Below are 18,592 nucleotides of genomic sequence, written 5' to 3'. Positions count from 1 at the left end.
AAAAAAATTAAAAAAATTATGCAAGACGCCTGATGAAGTTCAGTATGGTGAAACGCGTTGAAATGGTGCAATTTCACTAGTTTTACAGACCTGCCGTGGAGATTACTCAGATTCTCCTCCTGTGCCAGCATCCCATCATGAGACGGAATCAAAACATTTGATGATATGATGCTCTTTACCTACTGATACAACTTAATTTGTTTTGTTTTGTTTTTATTTTGTATCTTAAGGTGTGTACACACGGTGAGATACTTGCTATGCCCGATTTTCACTTGCAGTTTCCCTTGAACTTTCTGGAGCCCAGATAGCACAGATTTTGACTAACTTTTCTTGAGATATGGACTATGGGGTATATGCAATTGCGGTCGAATTGCCGCAAATGTCGAAAAACGGGGCATTTTCGACACAAAAAAATGATTCGACAATGCAATACAGTACTTTTTGACAAAAAAAAACGGCTGTTTCAAATTCGACTTTTTGCAATTCGACAGTTGTCAAATTCGACATGTCTGCAATGGTAAAAATGCGGCTTTTCGACAAAAGTATATTCAATTGAGGAATGTCGATTTGACAACAGTGCTTTTCGACAGTCATTTCGGCAATTTCAGTCCGCCTCATTTTGCTGGCGGAATCTAATAAAAAAATGAAAAACATTTTTTTTTATGTGTGTTTTTTTTTATTTCTAATAGCATATCTATTTATATTATAAGGGATTATCTACTGGGTTTTTCTATTAGGAGCCACAAGTATTATTTATATATTTTTTAAAAGAATATTTTTATTTTTTTACGGACTAACATAATATGGAGAGATCAGAGCCTGTTTTTCAGTGGGAAGGGGTGGGAATGGGTTAAAAATCGTGAAAAAAAAAATTGTGGGGTCCCCTCTCCTAAGCATAACCAGCCTCGGCTCTTTGAGCCGGTCCTGGTTGTAAAAATACGGGGGGGGGGGGGGGGGGGGATGACAGGGGATCCTCTGTATTTTCACAACCAGCACCGGGCTCTGCGTCCGGTCCTGGTGCCAAAAATACGGGGGACAAAAATCGTAGGGGTCCCCCGTATTTTTAACACCAGCACCGGGCTCCACTAGTCAGAGAGATAATGCCACAGCCGGGGGACACTTTTATATCGGTCCCTGCGACCGTGGCATTAAATCACTAACTAGTCACCCCTGGCCGGGGTACCCTGGAGGAGTGGGGACCCCTTAAATCAAGGGGTCCCCCCTCCAGCCACTCAAGGGCCAGGGGTGAAGCCCGAGGCTGTCCCCCCCCATCCATGGGCTGCGGATGGGAGGCTGATAGCCAAGTGACACAAAGAAAGAATATTTTTTTTGTAGCAGAACTGTAAGTCCCAGCAAACCTCCCCCACAAGCTGGTACTTGGAGAACCACAAGTAACAGCATGCGGGGGGAAAACGGGCCCGTTGGTACCTGTAGTTCTACTGCAAAAAAAATACCCAAATAAAAACAGGACACACACACCGTGAAAGTAAAACTTTATTACATACATGCCGACACACACATACTTACCTATGTTCACACGCCGACTCGGTCCACTTTTCCAAGTAGAATCCACAGGGTACCTGAAAATAAAATTATACTCACCTGATCCAGTGTAGATCTGTCCTCTTCTTTTTTGTAATCCACGTACTTGGCAAAAAAAACACACGCAAAACCCGGACCACGTACTGAAAGGGGTCCCATGTATACCCCGTGGATTCTACTTGGAGAAGTGGACCGAGTCGGCGTGTGAACATAGATAAGTATGTGTGTCGGCATGTATGTAATAAAGTTTTACTTTCACGGTGTGCGTGTACTGTTTTTATTTGGGTATTTTTTTTGTAGTAGAACTACAGGTACCAGCGGGCCCGTTTCCCGCCCGCATGCTGGTACTTGTGGTTCTCCAAGTACCAGCTTGCGGGGGAGGCTTGCTGGGATTTGTAGTTCTGCTACAAAAAAACAATATTCTTTCTTTGTGTCACTTGGCTATCAGCCTCCCATCTGCAGCCCATGGATGGGGGGGGGGGGACAGCCTCGGGCTTCACCCCTGGCCCTTGGGTGGCTGGAGGGGGGGGACCCCTTGATTTAAGGGGTCCCCACTCTTCCAGGGTACCCCGGCCAGGGGTGACTAGTTAGTGATTTAATGCCACGGCCGCAGGGACCGATATAAAAGTGTCCCCCGGCTGTGGCATTATCTCTCTGACTAGTGGAGCCCGGTGCTGGTGTTAAAAATACGGGGGACCCCTACGTTTTTTGTCCCCCGTATTTTTGACACCTGGGCCGGATGCAGAGCCCGGTGCTGGTTGTGAAAATACGGGGGATCCCCTGTCATTCCCCCCCCCCCCGTATTTTTACAACCAGGACCGGCTCAAAGAGCCCGAGGCTGGTTATGCTTAGGAGGGGGGACCCCACGCATTTTTTTTCATGATTTTTTACAAACTTTTGTGCCGTCCATGAAGTTGAATCTAGGACGCACACTATCGTCAATTGGTCCATTTTTCGACAGCGGGACTGTCAAATCCGTTTTTTATTGAATATGTCGAATTCGGGTCCCGGCGGGAGGGTATGTGACTGTCGAATTGTGTCTAATTTAAAAACGGTCGAATTCCAGCCGGAATTCGACCGCAATTGCATATACCCCCAAGTGTGCTTACGATTTTGGCTTATGTGAGATGTCATTGACATGTGAGATGAACTAGATAGTACTTTTCACCATGAGCAACCCCTCCCCCCCCACACCCCTTTTTTTTTTTTTTTTGCAGAAATATTTCTTTACGTTAATATTTTTGGAACTTGTATAAAGTTTTTTTTTCTTAAAGTGGAGTCTAAATTCTTCCACTGAATGAAAGATACAAACCCCAGTCTCAAACTGTGGGTCTTATCACACTATATTACTAATGTCACCCGGGACACAGCGATCCGTTCCAGTATTTCCTGAGGATGTTCTGATTGCAGTAACGTAGGCTGACTTAGTGAACTGATGTTAGTTTTGCTTTGGTTGTTGTTTCCTTGTTTACTGTATTGCATTGGGCTATAGTAATGTCAGCTCACTGCGACGCAGAAGCAGGTGCAGCAGATCCGAGTGTCCCGGGTGAATAGATGGTCACACTGGAGGGTGCTCCTTATCAGAGCAGAGATTGTGTTTCCCTGGATGGGAAGAGCAGCAGAGATGTATCAGGTGATTCTCAGTTACATGACAGGTATGAGGCTCATCTCCAACACACAGCAGCACTAAGGACGCAAGCGTAGGACTCACCTTCCTCTTTCTTCCTCCCGCAGTTCAATCCCAGCACAGGCATTCCCAGATCTTACTCCAGCTACAATTCCATGGAAATCCTGCAGATAAATACAAATACCAAATGTTATCACAGCTACAGGACTGTCATCATATTATTATAGGGTGGTATGGTTGAATACTCAGCAGTGATTAACAATTAGGGACAAACGATAAGAAGACAAGGCATCAACAGAGAGACAGGGTGCGTAACGCTCTACCCTCATCCCTAACCGGCAGCTATCCCAACCTCACATACTAACACTCAGAGCCGGTATGCCATACCTCCGCCCTCATCCATAACTAGACCGGCAGCTATCCCAACCTCACATCCTAACACCCAGAGTTGGTATGCCGTACCTCCGCACTCATCCCTAACTAGACCAGCAGCTATCCCAACCTCACATACTAACACCCAGAGTTGGTATGCCGTACCTCCGCACTCATCCCTAACTAGACCGGCAGCTATCCCAACCTCACATACTAACACTCAGAGCCTGTATGCCATATCTCCGCACTCATCCATAACTAGACCGGCAGCTATCCCAACCTCACATACTAACACCCAGAGTTGGTATGCCATACCTCCGCACTCATCCCTAACTAGACCGGCAGCTATCCCAACCTCACATACTAACACCCAGAGTTGGTATGCCATACCTCCGCACTCATCCCTAACTAGACCGGCAGCTATCCCAACCTCACATACTAACACCCAGAGTTGGTATGCCGTACCTCCGCACTCATCCCTAACTAGACCGGCAGCTATCCCAACCTCACATACTAACACCCAGAGTTGGTATGCCGTACCTCCGCACTCATCCCTAACTAGACCAGCAGCTATCCCAACCTCACATACTAACACTCAGAGCCTGTATGCCATACCTCCGCACTCATCCCTAACTAGACCGGCAGCTATCACAACCTCACATACTACCACTCAGAGCCGGTATGCCATACCTCCGCACTCATCCCTAACTAGACTGGCAGCTATCCCAACCTCACATACTAACACTCAGAGCCTGTATGCCATATCTCCGCACTCATCCATAACCAGACCGGCAGCTATCCCAACCTCACATCCTAACACCCAGAGACGGTATGCCATACCTCCGCACTCATCCCTAACTAGACCGGCAGCTATCCCAACCTCACATACTAACACTCAGAGCCTGTATGCCATACCTCCGCACTCATCCATAACTAGACCGGCAGCTATCCCAACTTCACATCCTAACACCCAGAGACGGTATGCCATACCTCCGCACTCATCCCTAACTAGATCGGCAGCTATCCCAACTTCACATACTAACACTCAGAGCCTGTATGCCATACCTCTGCACTCATCCATAACTAGACCGGCAGCTATCCCAACCTCACATCCTAACACCCAGAGACGGTATGCCATACCTCCGCACTCATCCATAACTAGACCGGCAGCGGCAGCTATCCCAACCTCACATACTAACACTCAGAGCCTGTATGCCATACCTCCGCACTCATCCCTAACTAGACCGGCAGCTATCCCAACCTCACATACTAACACTCAGAGCCGATATGCCATACCTCCACACTCATCCCTAACTAGACCAATAGCTATCCCAACCTCACATACTAACACTCAGAGCCTGTATGCCATACCTCCGCACTCATCCATAACTAGACCGGTAGCTATCCCAACCTCACATCCTAACATCCAGAGCCGGTATGCCATACCTTCGCACTCATCCCTAACTAGACCGGCAGCTATCCCAACCTCACATACTAACACTCAGAGCCAGTATGCCATACCTCCGCACTCATCCATAACTATGACCGGCAGCTATCCCAACCTCACATACTAACACCCAGAGCCGGTATACCATACCCCTGCATGCATCCATAACTATGACCGGCAGCTATTCCAACCTCACATCCTAACACCCAGAGCCGGTATGCCATACCTCCACACTCATCCATAACAAGACCGGCAGCTATCCCAACCTCACATCCTAACACCCAGAGCCGGTATGCCATACCTCCGCACTCATCCATAACTAGACCGGCAGCTATCCCAACCTCACATACTAACACTCAGAGCCTTTATGCCATACCTCCGCACTCATCCATAACTAGACCGGCAGCTATCCCAACCTCACATACTAACACTCAGAGCCTGTATGCCATACCTCCGCACTCATCCCTAACTAGACCGGCAGCTATCCCAACCTCACATACTAACACTCAGAGCCGGTATGCCATACCTCCGCACTCATCCCTAACTAGACCGGCAGCTATCCCAACCTCACATCCTAACACCCAGAGCCGGCATGCCATACCTCCACATTCATCCATAACTAGACCGGCAGCTATCCCAACCTCACATCCTAACACCCAGAGCCGGCATGCCATACCTCCACATTCATCCATAACTAGACCGGCAGCTATCCCAACCTCACATCCTAACACCCAGAGCCGGCATGCCATACCTCCGCACTCATCCATAACTAGACCGGCAGCTATCCCAACCTCACATCCTAACACCCAGAGCCGGCATGCCATACCTCCGCACTCATTCATAACTAGACCGGCAGCTATCCCAACCTCACATCCTAACACCCAGAGCCGGCATGCCATACCTCCGCACTCATCCATAACTAGACCGGCAGCTATCCCAACCTCACATCCTAACACCCAGAGCCGGCATGCCATACCTCCGCACTCATTCATAACTAGACCGGCAGCTATCCCAACCTCACATCCTAACACCCAGAGCCGGCATGCCATACCTCCGCACTCATTCATAACTAGACCGGCAGCTATCCCAACCTCACATACATGTATTACAGTGGCAGTGTGTACTCAGTGACAGGGGTGCTATGCGTCATTATTGATTTCGAGAGCTGCAGGTTGTTGCCCATACACAGGGCCGTTTTTTTCGGATGGGCTCAGTGGGCAGTTACCCAAGCACCTCAGGAGTATAAGCGCCCTAGGATGATAGCTGAGGGTACCCTTTTTCCAGGGGTACCAGATTTTTGAAAATCTGCGCTGGGGAACTAGAGATATCCGACTTGAAAGCAGTGGTCCCCATCTCAGTCTGTTAATTGTTCTTCCCAGACAGATATCTCGGGTTCTGTCTGACATAAAGTTTTTCTGAGGGTATATTCCAAAAGCTGGGACTCTTCCCTTTCAGTGTACACTGGCAGCTTGTCTCTGCGTCAAGAACCAGAGATATCAGCCTTCCAGCAGTTGGTCCCTGCTCCAGCTCCACACGCCTGGTATGCAGGTTTATATATTCGTCGGTGGATTGCTCTGGCTCCTGATATCTGATCTCCAAGTATCTCCTGACAGGTGTCCCCAGTACCTCCTGACAGGTGTCCCCAGTACCTCCTGACAGGTGTCCCCAGTGCTTCCTACAGGTGTCCCCAGTACCTCCTGACAGGTGTCCCCAGTACCTCCTGACAGGTGTCCCCAGTACCTCCTGACAGGTGTCCCCAGTACCTCCTGACAGGTGTCCCCAGTACCTCCTGACAGGTGTCCCCAGTACCTCCTGACAGGTGTCCCCAGTACCTCCTGACAGGTGTCCCCAATACCTCCTGACAGGTATCCCCAGTACCTCCTGACAGGTGTCCCCAGTACCTCCTGACAGGTGTCCCCAGTACCTCCTGACAGGTGTCCCCAGTACCTCCTGACAGGTGTCCCCAGTACCTCCTGACAGGTGTCCCCAGTACCTCCTGCAAGGTGTCCCCAGTACCTCCTGAAAGGGGCCCCCAGTACCTCCTGACAGGTGTCTCCAGTACCTCCTGACAGGTGTCCCCAGCACCTCCTGACAGGTGTCCCCAGCACCTCCTGACAGGTGTCCCCAGCACCTCCTGACAGGTGTCCCCAGCACCTCCTGACAGGTGTCCCCAGCACCTCCTGACAGGTGTCCCCAGCACCTCCTGAAAGGTGTCCCCAGTACCTACTGAAAGGTGTCCCCAGTACCTCCTGAAAGTGCCCCCAGTACCTCCTGACAGGTGTCCCCAGCACCTCCTGAAAGGTGTCCCCAGTACCTACTGAAAGGTGTCCCCAGTACCTCCTGAAAGTGCCCCCAGTACCTCCTGAAAGGTGGGACTCTCTAGTTATCCCATTGAAAGCTAAGAAATCTATTTACAGGAACTGGAGATATTTGTAGTCAAACAATCAGCCCTCCCACCAGAAAATGATGAATATTAAGCCCACTCCACTATCCACCCCTCCCCTGCATATTAAACACCCCTACCACCATGGAAGTCATGTACCCGGGCCCCTTCATTCAGCTCAATGCCCCCTTCTACAGTTTAGTGTTCTCCCTCTCGCCCCATCTCCCACCACCTGTGCAGTAAAGGAGTAATTAGCAGAAATTACTGCCCCAGGTTCTACATGCTGAGCGGCAGATAGAACACCCCCTACCACCCACGGGACATCAAAGCTGCCGCTGGGGGATGGGTATGCATACCTTCCAATTGTCACAATTTTGGCGGGAGAGTTCCGTTGTTTTGGGACTGTCCCGCTGTCTCACCCCCCGGTTTGCAGTGTCCTGCGTTGGGGGGGGGGGGGGGGCGGGAGACCCTCTCTTACTCGCTGCTCTGCGTAGAGTTTCGCAGAGGGGACTGCAGAAGAACCCAGCACTGCAGGAGCCCAGAATACCGGATTTCATCACCGGAGAGGTGAGTATACATGAATTGCTACTTACCAGAGCTATGTATTGCATCAAATGGATGCGCTATATAGTGATGAGTAACAATTCATTCTCCATTTTGTACATGAATAGACCCCTATATGTATGTAAACGTGCGCACTTACACGGCCACTCTCCCCGCTCGCTGGTCTGTCACCTCCAGGTGACAGTATTATTGGTGTACGTACGTTCCCACTGTGGGAACTCTAGCTGTATACAGAGTTGCTGCCAGGACACTTCATGCTCCATGTGTTCCAAGGCTAAGTTACAGCTGCAGTAATTTCTCTGTTTACTTTGTACTGTATATTAAACAAAGTGACAGACTTTGGCTTTAACCCATTATATCCCAGTATTCACCGTACGAGAGACGTAAGTTGTGGTGATACAAGCCAGTGATAAAGAGACACATGAACCCGGCAACATCACATATTGACACATAACAGTAATGTCAGCGCCCAAACGGACCAACACTTGAATTGCTCCATCGGTGAGGAGCAGCATTAGCCTTTTATTATATAGGATATATAATAAACCTACGTGCTGATAAAAATGACATCGCTAGTAAGTACACCAGATGTGTACATCCTTCTACGTCAGCCCGTGATGACACATGCACCAGACGCACACATGCAGAACGCGCAGAGGACCTGTAGGAGAACAAAGCAAAATTCCCGGGAAAAGTTCACATTGTGAAAATGATTTATCACATCCACACTAAGTGGCCCATTTGTCATTAAATATTAAGAATGACCCTAATGTATGATTGAGAGATCACAGCAGGTAGCCCAGATATCTGCTGCCATCCATCCATTTCCAACAGCAGCCTCTGTAGGTTTCTATAGGGATGCAATGCTGTCATATTTACCAAGCTCCAGAATGCCAGAGTTTGGCACCCACGGCTAACGTCATCTGAAGATGGCGTTATTATGCTTCTGTAGCATACAGTACGGCTACACTTCGCATAAATCACAGGCAGGGGGTTCCTCCGGAACACTGACCAGCAATGGCTAAAGCGCATGCACAGGACTACAAGACCCAGCATTCCCTGCATCTGCAGCTCTATACCTACAGTACGTGTGAGGGATGGGCAGCACTATGGAAAATGAGGGAATGAGAATTCCAGGCTGCTGGACAAAAAAAAAAGAAGAGAGAAAAAGTCTCATTAAAGTTCTCTTTCCATGTAAGTCAGCGCGAGTCTGGGCAGCTGCACAGTACCTGGCACCTATTACACAATCATCCTGGCCTGTGCTTCCACTTCCATTTCCTCTGCACTGAGATCATCCACACAACCTGGCACTGCGGCCGGGCAGCTCACACAGAGCGGCACCACCCGGTTATATACATAGCCCTTTGTCACAGAGGCGTATACAGTCCCCTGTGCATTCACAGCATATGGCATTTATATCCTCCAGAGAATGTCAGAAATTAGAGCTTGTGGGGGGAGCAAAATAATACTCACTGCGACCGACATCATAAGCGATGCCCCCCCCCCCCCCATTTCTTATGGGCTGCTAGTAATATAATATCTAATCATTAAGGTGCAAACCTGTCTTTGCACCAGCGAGGGGCACTACTTGCAATGTGGCTGTATAATGCACAGATCACTGGGCCTTTTGTTCAGCACTTTTTTATCTTAATAAAACACGCGGAGAAACACAAAAAGTAATAAAACAGTTTCCTCCAAGTCTACGACTTTTGGCGGTTGTCTGCCTGTCACTTTATGTAATTACCACTACAAAGTCCTTCCCTGGTGTACATCCGTGGGTCCAACTGTGCAGGGCCTGAGACACCCTATACTGGAAACTACTGAGGAGGAAAGGGATCTAGGAGTTACTATTTCAGATGACTTAAAGGCAGGTAAGCAATGTAACAAGGCAATGAGGAAGGCTAGTCAGATGCTTGGCTGCATTGGGAGAGGAATCAGCAGCAGAAAGAAAGAAGTAATAATGCCACTGTATAGGTCATTGGTACGGCCTCATCTAGAATACTGTATTCAGTTCTGGAGGCCATATCTTCAAAAGGATATTAATATATTAGAAACTGTACAAAGGAGGGCAACTAAAATGGTGCATGGCCTACATCACAAAACATACCCAGAAAGACTAAGAAATCTCAATATGTATAGTTTGGAGCAGAGAAGGGAAAGGGGGGACATGATAGAAACTTTCAAATATATCAAGGGTTTTAACAAAGTCCAGGAGGGAAACATTCTCCAAATGAAGAGAAGCAAAAGGATACGAGGACATGCACTGAGACTGGAGGGGGGGAGGTTCAGGGGAAATTTGCGGAAAAATTATTTAACAGAAAGGGTAGTGGACAAGTGGAATAGCCTCCCATCAGAGGTGGTAGAGGCTAAGACAGTAGAGCAATTTAAACATGCATGGGATAGACATAAGGATATCCTTACAAAGAAATAAGGATCAAATAAGGTTAGAGATAAAAAATAATATAAAAAAAAAAAAAGGGTCAGACTAGATGGGCCAAGTGGTTCTTATCTGCCGACAAATTCTATGTTTCTATACCGAAACACCATTGGTCGCACCATTGAAACTTGCAGCATTCTTGTGTCAGGTGCAGTGTCTCCATCTGTACATGGCGTCCTGTGCAAGTGTTAGAGCATCTGTGTATGCAGCCACTACCACCGACACCCTTATAACATGGACCATCACTGGCATTCACTAAGCCACCACCCTGTCACCAGGGATGTCAAGAGCTCTGAAGGGCCTGGGTATGGGTAGGGGGCATGGTCAGTGGTGTAACTACAGCCCCCGTAGCCACTGCGGACGCTGGAGGCGCAGGCTGCGGGGGCGCCGCCGCTGAGCACGCTGCAGATTCCCATGTGGACTAGCTGTCCGCATATTAATCTGCTAAAAGTCCCTCCCAAAATGGTAGCAGCCATGGAGGATACAGATGCTAGAGGTCATATTTGACCTTTAGCGTCTGTCTGACAGGGAACCGGGAGTTGCCGGGAGCACATAGCACTGGCAGCACCAGGACCCCTAGATCATGAAAACCCCTGGCAACAAGCATTACACACCTCTGGCAATGAGCTTGACACCCACAGCATGAAACCCCCTGGCAACGAACATTACACACCTCTAGCAACAAGCATGGCCCCTACAGTATGAAAACCCCTGGCAACGAGCATTACACACCCCTGGCAATGGACATGACACTCAGAGCATGAAAACCCCAGGCAACGAGCATTACACACCCCTGGCAATGAGCATGACACCCACAGCATGAAACCCCCTGGCAACGAACATTACACACCTCTAGCAACAAGCATGGCACCTACAGTATGAAAACCCCTGGCAACGAGCATTACACACCCCTGGCAATGGACATGACACTCAGAGCATGAAAACCCCAGGCAACGAGAATTACTCACCCCTGGTAACGAGAATGACACCAAGAGCAAGAAACCCCTGGCAAAGAGCATTACACACCCCTGGCAATGGACATGACACTCAGAGCATGAAAGCCCTGGCAACGAGCATTACACACCCCTGGCAATGAGACTGACACTCAGAGCATGAAAGCCCTGGCAACGAGTAATACATACCCCTGGCAACGAGCATGACACCCAGATCATGAAAACCCCTGGCAACGAGAATTACACACCCCTGGTAACGAGAATTACACCAAGAGCATGAAATCCTGGCAATGAGCATTACACACCCCTGGCAATGGACATGACACTCAGAGCATGAAAACCCCTGGCAATGAGAAATACACACCCCTGGTAACGCGCATGACACCCACAGCATTAAAACCCCTGCAACAAGCATTACACACCCCTGGCAACGAGTACGACACCCAGAGCATGAAAACCCCTGGCAACAAGCATTACACACCCCTGGCAACGAGTATGACACCCAGTGCATGAAAACCCCTGGCAACAAGCATTACACACCCCTGGCAACAAGCATGACACCCCTGGCAACAAACATGGAACCCAGAGCATGAAACCACTGGCAATGAGCAGGCAGTTTATAAGTAATAAGAAGCATTACTGTGAGGCATTCTGTATACTGGGCATTGTGGTGTGTGGTATAATGTATCACGGGCATTGTGGTGTGTGGTATAGTGTGTCAGGGGTATTGTGGTGTGTGGCATAATGTATCACGGGTATTACGGTGTGTGGCATACTGTTTCATAGGCATTGCGGTGTGTGGTATAGTGCGTCAAGGACATTGTAGTGTGTAGCATAATGTATGTCGGCAATTGCGGTGTGTGGCATACTGTATCACGAGCATTGTGGTGTGTGGTATAGTGTGTCAGGGGCATTGTGGTGTGTGGTATAATGTATCACGGGTATTATGGTGTGTGGCATAATGTATCACCGGTATAACGGTGTGTGTCATAATGTATTACGGGCATTGAGGTGTGTGGCTTAATGTTTTACTGGTAATACGGTGTGTGGCATAATGTGTCACAGGCATTACGGTGTGTGGCATATTGTGTAATGGGCATTACAGTGTGTGGCATATTGCATAATGGGTATTACGGTGTGTGGCATATTGTGTAATGTGAATTACAGTGTGTGGCATATTATGTAATCGGCATTACGGTGTGTGGCATAATGTGTAATGGGCATTACGGTGTGTGGCATATTGTATAATGGGTATTACGATGTATGGTATAATGTGTCATGGGCATTACAATGTATGGTATAATGTGTCACAGTCACTATGGTGTGTGGCATATTGTGTAATGTGCATTACAGTGTGTGGCATATTATGTAATGGGTATTACGGTGTGTGGCATATTGTGTAATGGGCATTACGGTGTGTGGCATATTGTATAATGGATATTACGATGTATGGTATAATGTGTCATGGGCATTACAATGTATGGTATAATGTGTCACAGTCACTATGGTGTGTGGCATATTGTGTAATGTGAATTACAGTGTGTGGCATATTATGTAATGGGTATTACGGTGTGTGGCATATTGTGTAATGGGCATTACGGTGTGTGGCATATTGTATAAATAAGAATTTACTCACCGGTAATTCTATTTCTCGTAGTCCGTAGTGGATGCTGGGAACTCCGTAAGGACCATGGGGAATAGCGGGCTCCGAAGGAGGCTGGGCACTCTAGAAAGATCTTAGACTACCTGGTGTGCACTGGCTCCTCCCACTATGACCCTCCTCCAAGCCTCAGTTAGGTACTGTGCCCGGACGAGCGTACACAATAAGGAAGGATTTTGAATCCCGGGTAAGACTCATACCAGCCACACCAATCACACCGTACAACTCGTGATATGAAACACAGTTAACAGTATGAAACAATAGAGCCTCTCAACAGATGGCTCAACAATAACCCGATTTAGTTAACCATAACTATGTACAAGTATTGCAGATAAACCGCACTTGGGATGGGCGCCCAGCATCCACTACGGACTACGAGAAATAGAATTACCGGTGAGTAAATTCTTATTTTCTCTAACGTCCTAGTGGATGCTGGGAACTCCGTAAGGACCATGGGGATTATACCAAAGCTCCCAAACGGGCGGGAGAGTGCGGTTGACTCTGCAGCACTGAATGAGAGAACTCCAGGTCCTCCTCAGCCAGGGTATCAAATTTGTAGAATTTTTGCAAACGTGTTTGCCCCTGACCAAGTAGCTGCTCGGCAAAATTGTAAAGCCGAGACCTCTCGGGCAGCCGCCCAAGATGAGCCCACCTTCCTTGTGGAATGGGCATTGACAGATTTTGGCTGTGGCAGGCCTGCCACAGAATGTGCAAGCTGAATTGTACTACAAATCCAACGAGCAATAGTCTGCTTAGAAGCAGGAGCACCCAGCTTGTTAGGTGCATATAGGATAAACAGCGAGTCAGATTTTCTGACTCTAGCCGTTCTGGAAACATATATTTTCAGTGCCCTGACAACGTCTAGCAACTTGGCGTCCTCCAAGTCCCTAGTAGCTTAGGCACCACAATAGGCTGGTTCAGGTGAAACGCTGACACCACCTTTGGGAGAAACTGGGGACGAGTCCTCAATTCTGCCCTATCCATATGGAAAATCAAATAAGGGCTTTTACAAGACAAAGCCGCCAACTTTGATACTCGCCTGGCAGAAGCCAAGGCCAATAACATAACCACCTTCCACGTGAGATATTTCAGATCCACGGTTTTTAGTGGTTCAAACCAATGTGATTTTAAGAAACTCAACACCACGTTGAGATCCCAAGGTGCCACAGGAGGCACAAACGGGGGCTGACTCTGCAGCACTCCTTTTATAAATGTCTGAACTTCAGGTACTGAAGCTAGTTCTTTTTGAAAGAAAATCGACAGAGCCGAGATCTGTACCTTAATGGAACCCAATTTAAGGCCCATAGTCCCTCCTGCTTGCAGGAAATGCAGAAATCGACCTAGTTGAAATTCCTCTGTTGGGGCCCTTTCGGCCTCACACCATGCAACATATTTTCGCCATATGCGGTGATAATGAGTTGCTGTAACCTCTTTCCTGGCTTTAGTAAGCGTAGGAATGACTTCCTCCGGAATGCCCTTTTCCTTCAGGATCCGGCGTTCAACCGCCATGCCGACAAACGCAGCCGCGGTAAGTCTTGGAACAGACAGGGCCCCTGCTGCCGCAGGTCCTGTCTGAGTGGCAGAGGCCATGGGTCCTCTGATATAAATTCTTGAAGTTCTGGGTACCAAGCTCTTCTTGGCCATCCACGAGTATCGTTCTTACTCCTCGCCTTCTTATTATTCTCAGTACCTTTGGTATGAGAGGCAGAGGGGAGAACACATAAACCGACTGGTACACCCACGGTGTTACCAGAGCGTCCATAGCTATCGCCTGAGGGTCCCTTGACCCGGTGCAATATCTTTTATAGCTTTTTGTTGAGGCGGGACGCCATCATGTCCACCTGTGGCCTTTCCCAATGGTGTACAATCCTATTGGAAGACTTCTGGAGGAAGTCCCCATTCTCCCGGGTGGAGGTCGTGTCTGTTGAGAAGATCTGCTTCCCAGTTGTCCACTCCGGGAATGAACACTGCTGACAGTGCTAACACATGATTTTCCGCCTATCGGAGAATCCTTGTGGCTTCTGCCATCGCCATCCTGCTTCTTGTGCCGCCCTGTTGGTTTACATGGGCGACTGCCGTGATGTTGTCTGATTGGATCAGTACCGGCTGGTTTTGAAGCAGAGGCCTTGCCGGCCTCAGGGCATTGTAAATGGCCCTCAGGTCCAGAATATTTATGTGTAGGGAAATAACCTGACTTGACCAAAGTCCCTGGAAATTTCTTCCCTGTGTGACTGCCTCCCAGCCTCAAAGGCTGGAATCCATGGTCACTAGGACCTAGTCCTGTATGCCGAACCTGCGGCCCTCTTGAAGATGGGCACTCTGCAGCCACCACCGTGGAGATACCCTGGTCCTTGGAGACAGGGTTATCAGCCTATGCATCGGAAGATGCGATCCGGACCACTTGTCCAACAGGTCCCTCTGAAAAGTTCTTGTATGGAACCTGCCTAATGGGATTGCTTCGTAGGAAGCTACCATTTTTCCCAGGACTCGCGTGCAATGATGCACCGCTACCTATTTTGGCTTCAGGAGGTCTCTGACTAGAGATGACAACTTCTTGGCTTTCTCCTCCGGGAGAAACACTATTTCTGGTTTATGTCCAGAACCATCCCCAGGAACAGTAGACGTGTCATAGGAACCAGCTGTGACTTTGGACTGTTTAGAATCCAACCATGCTGTTGTAGCACTTTCCAAAATAGTGCTACCCCGACTACCGACTGCTCCTTGGACCTCGCCCTTATAACGAGATTGGCCAAGTACGGGATAATTACAACTCCCTTTTTTTGAAGGAGTATCAACATTTCGGCCATTACCTTGATAAAACACCCTCGGTGCCATGTACAGTCCAAAAGGCAGTGTCTGGACTTGGTAATGGTAATCCTGTACCACAAATCTGAGGTACTCCTGGCGAGGATGGTAAATGGGGACACGCAGGTAAGCATCCTTGATGTCCCAGGATACCATGTAATCCCCCTCGTCCAGGCTTGGAATAACCGCCCTGAGCGATTCCATCTTGAACTTGAATTTTCGTGTTCAAGGATATTAAATATAAAATGGGTCACACCGAACCATGCGGTTTCGGTACCCCAACCCGTGTGGAATAGTAACCCCGTCCTTGTTGAAGTAGGGGCACCTTGAGTATTACCTGCTGGGAATACCGCTTATTAATTGCCTCTAGCACAGCCTCCCTGCCTGAGGGAGTTGTCAGCAAGGCATATTTTAGGAAACGGCTGGGGGGAGACATCTCGAATTCCAGCTTGTACCCCTGAAATACTACTTGAAAGAAACAGGGATCCACCTGTGAGCGAGCCCACTAATTGCTGAAATTTTTGAGACGGCCCCCCACCGTACCTGGCTACACCTGTGGAGCACCCGCGTCATGGTGTGGCCTCACAGGAGGCGGGGGAAGAATCTTGATTCTGGGAACAGGCTGACTGGTGCAGCTTTTTTCCCTCTACCCTTGTCTCTGTACAGAAAGGAAGCGCCATTTGACCAGCTTGCTTTTCTGAAGCCGAAAGGACTGTACCTTTGTCTGTGAGGAAACCTGAGGTAAAATTATTTCTTCCCAGCAGTTGCTGTGGATACGAGGTCCCAGAGACCATCCCCAAATAATTCCTCACCCTTATAAGGCTCTCTATGCGCTTTTTAAGTCAGCATCACCTGTCCAGTGACAGGTCCCTAATACCCTCCTGACAGAATGGACATTACATTTATTTTGGATGCCAGCCGGCAAAATATCCCTCTGTGCATCCCCCATATATAAGACGACGTCTTTCATATGTTTTTATGTTTTCCAACTAGTATCCCTGTTTGACAGGGTCACCGACCACGCTGCAGCAGCACTATCTGCAGGTCTCAGTCTAGTACCTGAGTGTGTAAATACAGACTTCAGGATAGCCTCCTGTTTTTTATCAACAGGTACCTATTAAAGTGGCCGTATCCTAAGACGGCAGTGCCACCTTTTTTGACAAACGTGTGAGCGCCTTATCCACCCTAGGGGATATCTCCCAGCGTAACTTATCCACCTGGCGGGAAAGGGTACGCCATCAGTAACTTTTTATAAATTACCAGTTTCTTAACGGGGGAACCCACGCTTTCACACACTTCATTTATTCATCTGATGGGGGAACAAAACACTGCCTGTTTTTTCTCCCCAAACCTAAAACCCATTTTTAGAGGTGCTTGGGTTAAAGTCAGAAATGTATAACACATTTTTTATTGCCGGGATCACGTCACGGATGTTCCTAGTGGATTGTGTATATGTCTCCACCTTGTCGACACTGGAGTCAGACTCCGTGTCGACATCTGTGTCTGCCATCTGAGAGAGCGGGGGTTTTTGAGCCCCCGATGGCCTTTGAGACGCCTGGGCAAGCGCGGGCTGCGAAGCCGGCTGTCCCACAGCTGTTACGTCATCCACCCTTTTATGTAAGGAGTTGACACTGTCTGTTAATACCTTTCACCTATCCATCCACTCTGGTGTCGGCCCCACAGGGGGCGACATCACATATATCAGCCTCTGTTCTGTCACCATATAAGCCTCCTCATTCAACATGTCGACACAGCCGTACCGACACACCGCAGACACACAGGGAATGCTCTAAATGAGGACAGGACCCACAAAAGCCCTTTGGGGGGACAGAGTAAGAGTATGCCAGCACACACCAGAGCGCTATATATATACAGGGACTAACTGAGTTATGTCCCTAATAGCTTTTATATAATATACTGTATACAGTGCCAATTTTAATGCCCCCCCTCTCTTTTCCCTCTTACTGTACTGTAGAATTGCAGGGAAGAGCCAGGGAGCTTCCCTCCAGCCGAGCTGTGAGGGAAAAATGGCGCCAGTGTGCTGAGGAGATAGGCTCCGCCCCTTTTTCGCGGCCTATTCTCCCGTTTTTTATGGAATTCTGGCAGGGGTATTTACCTCATATATAGCCCCTGGGGCCATATATTGAGGTATTTTAGCCAGCCAAGGTGTTTTTATTGCTGCCTCAGGGCGCCCCCCCCAGCGCCCTGCACCCTCAGTGACCGGAGTGTGAAGTGTGTGAGAGGAGCAATGGCGCACAGCTGCAGTGCTGTGCGCTACCTTGGTGAAGACAGAGTCTTCATGCCGCCGATTTTCCGGACCATCTTCTTGCTTCTGGCTCTGTAAGGGGGACGGCGGCGCGGCTCCGGGACCGAACATCAAGGCTGGGCCTGCGGTCGATCCCTCTGGAGCTAATGGTGTCCAGTAGCCTAAGAAGCCCAATCCGGCTGCAAGCAGGCGAGTTCGCTTCTTCTCCCCTTAGTCCCTCGCTGCAGTGAGCCTGTTGCCAGCAGGTCTCACTGAAAATAACAAATTCTAAGACTATAACTTTCTAAGAGCTCAGGAGAGCCCCTAGTGTGCATCCAACCTCGGCCGGGCACGAAATCTAACTGAGGCTTGGAGGAGGGTCATAGTGGGAGGAGCCAGTGCACACCAGGTAGTCTAAGATCTTTCTAGAGTGCCCAGCCTCCTTCGGAGCCCGCTATTCCCCATGGTCCTTACGGAGTTCCCAGCATCCACTAGGACGTTAGAGAAATGGGTATTACGATGTATGGTATAATGTGTCATGGGCATTACAATGTATG

At 48.8% G+C, this 18,592-nt stretch overlaps 2 protein-coding genes across 2 annotated transcripts in view; both read right to left on the bottom strand.

Moving 5' to 3' along the window:
- Positions 1–3,333, bottom strand: part of LOC135054530 (phospholipid-transporting ATPase ID-like) — a 168,177-nt gene extending 164,844 nt beyond the window's left edge. Inside the window, exon 1 of the mRNA XM_063957672.1 lies at positions 3,254–3,333. Coding sequence (XP_063813742.1) covers positions 3,254–3,296 — 43 coding nt within the window. The 5' untranslated portion in view covers positions 3,297–3,333. The remainder of the gene's footprint in view (positions 1–3,253) is intronic.
- Positions 3,254–18,592, bottom strand: part of UNC13B (unc-13 homolog B) — a 341,072-nt gene continuing 325,733 nt past the window's right edge. The window contains exon 33 of the mRNA XM_063957658.1: positions 3,254–3,333. Within this exon, the coding sequence (XP_063813728.1) occupies positions 3,315–3,333 (19 nt within the window). The 3' untranslated portion in view covers positions 3,254–3,314. The remainder of the gene's footprint in view (positions 3,334–18,592) is intronic.

The sequence above is a fragment of the Pseudophryne corroboree genome, chromosome 1 (genome assembly GCF_028390025.1).
Source record: "Pseudophryne corroboree isolate aPseCor3 chromosome 1, aPseCor3.hap2, whole genome shotgun sequence".
Taxonomy (NCBI): Eukaryota; Metazoa; Chordata; class Amphibia; order Anura; family Myobatrachidae; genus Pseudophryne; species Pseudophryne corroboree.
The sequence above is the reverse complement of the archived record's forward strand: the minus strand, read 5'-3'. Positions and strand labels throughout refer to the sequence as shown.